At 38.8% G+C, this 6,737-nt stretch overlaps 1 protein-coding gene across 1 annotated transcript in view; it reads left to right on the forward strand.

The window, feature by feature from the left end:
* The window catches only part of TTC29 (tetratricopeptide repeat domain 29), a 65,881-nt gene that overhangs the window by 50,742 nt on the left and 8,402 nt on the right, over window positions 1–6,737 (forward strand). Inside the window, exon 8 of the mRNA XM_053460732.1 lies at window positions 5,862–5,953. Within this exon, the coding sequence (XP_053316707.1) occupies window positions 5,862–5,953 (92 nt within the window). The remainder of the gene's footprint in view (window positions 1–5,861; window positions 5,954–6,737) is intronic.

Here is a 6,737-nt window from a genome sequence, read left to right on the forward strand (position 1 = left end):
GCAGGTTTGATAGAGGTGGAGTCCCCCCCGTGGGAAGTCCCAGCAAGGGATATTGTTAAAGCACATCGAGTGGAAAGTGCTGACAGGGGAGGCTGTCTCAGCGTATCGGAGAGTAGGATGCAGGTCCACTGCAGCGCTGCGGGGGATCTGTATGCTAACCCTGCTGCCTGCCCTGCGCCCAGAACTGCATGTCCCGTCGGCGTCGGGCGATACGAATTGCGCATTCCTGTGCTAAACCCTGAATATAGGCCGCACCCCCTCTTTAAAGACTTAAAGTGGGGGGAAAGTGTGGCCTATATTCGGGCAAATACGGTATATGCACATTGTACATTGTTGTACATAGGAACTAATAAGTAAAATGCATATAGCCATATTTGCCCAAGGGATTATATAGTCTTTAATTAAAGCTTTATACCTTTATTGGGCCAACATAGAAGTCATTTTAACATCACATAAGCTTTTGGAATAGTCACATCTCTTCATCAGTGATTCCATTGGAAGAAGAGTCTTCTGGAGTCCCTTAAATTTATGTGAGTGTACATATTTTTCCATGTTGGCCCATCTGCAATATACATTTTATATATGCCAAAAATCAAATGCAGGTGTATCAGATTTAGAGGATCTGTATTGCAGTTATCTAGAAGTTGAACTAAGTCGAGCCTTCCATTTAAGTTTTCTAAAAAAAAAACGTATATGAATGAAACCGTTAAAAGGAAACCTATAACTGTACTTGCACATGCTGGTTAGAGTATATTATTATAAATGATAATGGAATGGTTTGGCGGGGGATATGTCATGCCATAATAACCTCATTAACTTCTTTAAAGAAATAAACTGAAATTTTGATCAAGGTAATGATGTGACCTGCTTAGACTTTGCAAAGGCTTTTGATGTCACTGAATACAGCAGAAAAAGTATCGTTGTAGATGTAGGCAGAAAAGTGTGGCCGCTAATAATGTAATTATCATATTAATATTGGGCAAGTATTCTACATGAGTGAGATCAGAATAGAAAAGTGATTATGAAATCCGCCCCTACCCGTTAGCAGAACATTTCTTGTTACTGTGATAAACTGGGGCTTCTTACTGTATATTACCTCGCTTGCCATTCTCCTGGGACTCTGACCGTTCCAGAGATAATTACATTTTATTGTTGGCCGGTTATAGGATTTAAGTAGCCACTGGCAAAAGAAGCCTTGCCTTTAGTGGCTCAGTAGTGGTCATATTACTTGAGGAGCCCAGTGCACAAGGTGACTGTTTCATGTATCTCTGAGTTATAGAGAATTTACAACTATATAAATACAATGGGAATTTCCAGCTAATTAGAAAATGCCCAGAGATTTTTATGCAGGAACAGTGTAATAATGTTTTATTCTGTATACTCCCCTCAGAAAACAGAGTCACTGGGTACACGGTGCTACGGAGGCTATGCTGTCCTGGCACACTCTATAGTAGAGCCCTGCGCAGGACTGCTTTTTTAATCCCGCTAATTTTTTGCCCGCTCCTGCAATGTGGGTGTTCCACTCCCGCCCGCTCACCAATCACGCCCACCTCCTTACCTGAACTGCAGATTTCCCACGCAGTCCCACAAGGGTGCCCTCGAGTTGCTCCCTCACTGTGTCTCTTCTCTTGCTCCGCCCAGGAACACAGCGGAGTCACGGGAAGTGACATCACATCACGTGACTCCGCTTTGTTCCTGGGTGGAGCAAGAGCAGAGACACTGTAAAGGAGCAGTGCTGGGACCCGCAGGTACAGTGTCTGACCGCTCGCTCCCGCCCGCAGCCCCAACAAGACCGCCCGCGGGACCCACCTCCCAATGCAGTGCTCTACTCTATAGTGCAAATTGGCCAGCTTGGAAGATGATAGAGACTGCGCTTGGGACAGGCCCGTTCACCTGGGTTGCCTATACCATTGACTGGCACCACAATATGCAGTAGTATAAATATTTTTATTTCTGATACACTTTAACTTTAACTAATTTGTTGGGATTCTGCTTCTTGTGTAACTGTAGATTATAGAATTGGACAAAGCAGGGCAGAAGTTTGAAAGATACTAAGAAAACAAGGCATATTATCCACTTGGTCTACCAATCTACATTTTAGAAATAAATCCTAGCTTTGGTTTTATGTTCACAAATATTGTTATATATCTTGGCCAGGAAATAATGATAAAGTAAATAAATCTAAATGCTACAGTAAACAAACTTTTATTTTAACTATGTATTAAATGATCTCATGCAGTTAATTAGACTTGCTATGAAACTCTTTGGGGATACGAATAAACTGATCTCAAGAACTATAATTAATAAATATCTGGCAGGATCCGGATCTGTGGTTCCTTTACACTACCTAATAAATGTACGTTCATGGGTTATTTTCTGGAACAATGTACTAGATGTACTTCTTCTTTTACCTTTACTGAATGATAAGGGGAACACCTCTCCGACAGAAGTGCTAATGCATTGCAGGTATTTAGACGTGCATTGAATATACATAAAGCTGTCCCAAATATAACACAAGGCCAAGTACCAAATAAGATTTTTAGAGCAGACAAAAAATGGGCAGACTAAATGGGCCAAATTGTTCTTGTCCGCATGTTTCTGTTTCCTTTATTAACCATACTGCAGGATTTTGTTATATGGGGTTATTTATGCCTCAGCTGAAATTAAAATCATTTTTTGTATAGTATATTATTACCTTTTTGTTAATAACCAGATGAATGTGGTGTTGTGGTTGACTGTTCTGTCTATTCCGATGCTGTAATAGAAATGATCACAATGCTTATAGCAGCCTTCAAAAACATATCGCTAGGTGATGTACCGAAAAATTATTTCAAAGGTAGCTACGTCTTTTTGTTTTGTTTGTTTATAGAGATCAACGCAGGAGACGTCCACTTTGCTCATTTAGTTTCCCTGTAGCTATTTTCTCTCTTCTGGGAGGCAGCAGCCTTGGGAGTGCTGGTGGCCATGGCAGGCTAATCTGTTGAAATGGCTAAATTGGTAGATCATGGAAGAGGGGCTGCCTCCGCAGAGTGTCTCATAAAAATACCCCACAGAGCACAGGGAGGCTACGCACGACATGCTTTGCGGACCATTTAAATTGTTAATGCTATAGTACGTTAGAACCTAAGGCTTGTTCAGACATGATGGTGGCCAACAAAACCAACAGTGCTGTAGATGCTGTAGATTATCAAAAGGCAAGTACTGTGTACAACTCTCGTGATGCTCAACCAGTATCTTGGGAGCCATTGTCCACAGCAGCCGGAGTGTCTCTCAGTGCTGTCTGCGCAGGAACAGCAGAGCATATTATTACATAAATAAAAATTATGCATACACATTATAATGCTGTTATTGCTTTCTGTCGTATTTTACAGCAACCCATACTGGGAAATGCACTACCACTAGATATATGCAGCCCATTTTAAACTGATAGTAACAAAGATAAGCATTTCATTTAATAGCACAGCCTTACACTGCCAGATTTCATTGATCAAAACACGCTTACTGCGACCGGGTAAGGGAAAGCATTTTAGTGAGCGCTCTAAGTAGTAGCATCAGCAAATCAGAGAAAACAAACACACACTTTGGAAGATACATGAAGACAATATCATTGGCTTTGTCAGCTACTGCCCAGTGATTGTGCTTTATTGTAGATAATTGAAAACGGCACTAAAGACAGCCCTGCATGTGCGTTTCCAACTTCAGTTTGTATATCAGACCTTTGTGCTTTATGAGCCATTAGGTGATACAAGAAGTGCAAATTCCGTCTGCCGATCGTCAAACGTCTGCAGCCCCCCCCAGTCTTCAATCTGGCTGCGATTGCTCTGCATGCTCCTTGGTCCCATTCAGCAGCATATGTCAGAAGTCATTAGCTGGGGATCCCTCTGACTAATGTTCCACTTGATTGTCTGAATCATGTTCAAGAGCTGTAAATGAGGCAGAAGCACTCTTACTGCTCACAGACTGTGAAATGGCTGAGAGGATTCAGATTGCCAGAAATCAAAGAAATGCATTTCCAATAAACTTTGACAACGATTTTCCAGCGTCAGACGGCAGAGGAAATGCATTTGCCAAATTGTATTTGTAGGACACTCCAACAAACAAACTGTATCACATAATGGGCTAATTGAATTTGGATTAAGTAATGTTTACCAAACACTGAGAAATTATCTCATACCCAAGAGTAATCCACAAAACTAATAGATACGATACGGAGCCAGTGATAAATAAACAGGTAATAAAAAGTGAAGGCTCGCTATATGACGTTGTTGCTTACTTTTTAATGAATGGATTCATTTTCTGTCTAAGGACTTTGTGGGTGTATTATCCATTAACTTATATACAGTTAAATATGACATATTTAAAATAAATGCTTGATATCGGTACATTTTGTATTCATTTTATATTCATTTCACTGTTGTAAAAAAGCATCATAGTTAAAATACAATGTGTTGCTATATGAAAGAACATATTGAAACCTTTACATACACATATATTTGTAATAATATAATATATACTGTATACTGGGAACTGGCGGGTCACTGATCCACATTATTGCATAGGGTACATGGAGCTGGAACTGCTTGGACTGTAAGGCAATATAGAAATCGAGAAGGAAGGTTTAGGATGGTCTTTCCTCGGAACCATGGATTCATTTCTGAATATCAAGGGTTAAGTCTTAAGTGCCCCTACATATTACAGATAGTATTTGTGCACACTGGGATTAGGTTTTTTCTGCTCATTTTTCAAAAGAAAAACTTCATATTAAAAGAGATTACCATCGTAGGATACTATTGTAAAAAGTGAAAAACGTTATGCTTAATGAATTCATTTTTTATTCTGTCTGCATATTTGTTTAACAGGACAATATTGCGCTTACGTAATTTACTTGCAGGTTTTGCCCTGGTCAGGAATAAACATGGCGCACATTTCAGTCATTGGTCCATTTCATCTATTGAGTCCCAGTCCCAGTATCACCAACTTGAAGGATTTGCATTAAGGGTCATACGAAATGAGATTTGTTCTCTCGCTCTTGTGTTAGTTAAGGATCTTTACATGCAGCCTGAATTACTAACACGCAGTGCTTCTTTTTTTGGATGGGTGTATTTGTGAATGCCAAGCCACCCATCTTACACACATCATTTTGCATGCAAGGTTAGTGTCGCCGTGGTCTCAACACCCAAGAGGCATCTCTGCATTCACCATAATCCAATATCCAGGTGCACTGCATCATATGCATTTTGAATTTTAAGTGGAATTTCTGTTTTGTGTGTTAGCCTACTTCGACAAGCTTGTTGTTTTTGTTAAATGACTATTTGATGGATCTAGTAGAAAATAGTACATGTATCTGAGCATCTTAAATTTGCACCAGAGGGCTAAGCTATGCCAATTCTCATACTGCATTGGGTTAATGGCCTTCTAAATTATCAGCTATATATTTCACATTTTCAAGAATACATAATTCAAACCATCAAAACACCAACAGTATGTTTGTAAAAGTAAAATACATATTACCCAAGTAGATAAAGAATCTCGAGGTCATCTGAGAAAGGTATGAGAACATAACCATTCCATCATATTCTAAGCACAACTGTATCAAAAGGAAAGACATGTAATAATAAATAATAATTCAAATAATTTGTCCGAATTTCTCTGTTTACCAATGTTTATCAAATTGTCATTAGAGTGTATTTGATCACTGTCTTCTTCCCCAATAAGAAAAATGGATTTAGCTGTATTTCCCCCCCGAGAGCAAATGAAGCCTTATGTTGAAGATAATACCTTTCATTGGATCAACATAGAAAAATATGTAAAGTTATTTGGGCTTTCAGGACCTCTGACGTCTTCTTCTTTTGCCCTCGCAGTCATTAAATACCTACATGGAAATCTCTAAAGCGCTGGGAGATAATGTTGGCCTGGGAAAAGCATACGAAGCAATGGCAAGAGCCCTAGAAAGGTAAGTTTGCTTTCCCGTGTCCCTCTGTCACTGGAAATTCATTCATCTGTGAAAAACTTAAATTGCCAGAGATCTGTCACTTCCCATTTACTTTCTGTTTATGTTCTCAACAGTGCCCTTCCTGAGTGACCCTTTCAGTCTAAATTATCTGAAACAAATACAGTTTAAAAGGGCAGTATGGAGCAGTATCAAAGCTTTTCCTATCCCACACGTAAAAACAAAATGTTTAAAAATAAGCTTAAAGTTTATTTCTTGCTTGTTTATAAAATTATCGGCTGTAGAGACATGCAAATAATTTTAGAAACCAAAAAAACATCTTCCATTGATTCTGTTACTTTGCCCAGTTATTTGGATTCAGTCAGGGGGAAAAAATCTTACTGTGAGCATTTTATGTATTTGTTCATGTTTTAAATGGAACGACTTTGATGCTAAATGTATTTTAATTTAAATGTAGAAGAAATACAACCCACCACCAAAAATATATCAGACAGCTGGTGTGTTCTACACTTTCAGATATATTGCTCATCAGACAAGTTGAGCTCATTATAATATAGAAATGTTGACATTATCCCATCCTCCATCTTGTTTCATGCAGAATACAAAAATTATACAGACTGAGCAACCAATCAGAACACTTTCTTTCTTTCTTTCTTAGTTGATTTCTTAATAAGAACTCCAAGGCGGATTAATGTAAATGTACTACCAAAATATCCCCCAAAAAATGACTAATGGATGTTAACATAACATATAAATCCTGTTTACCTTCCAATTTATTTACCATTTC

This window comes from Spea bombifrons, chromosome 1 (assembly GCF_027358695.1).
Source record: "Spea bombifrons isolate aSpeBom1 chromosome 1, aSpeBom1.2.pri, whole genome shotgun sequence".
Taxonomy (NCBI): Eukaryota; Metazoa; Chordata; class Amphibia; order Anura; family Pelobatidae; genus Spea; species Spea bombifrons.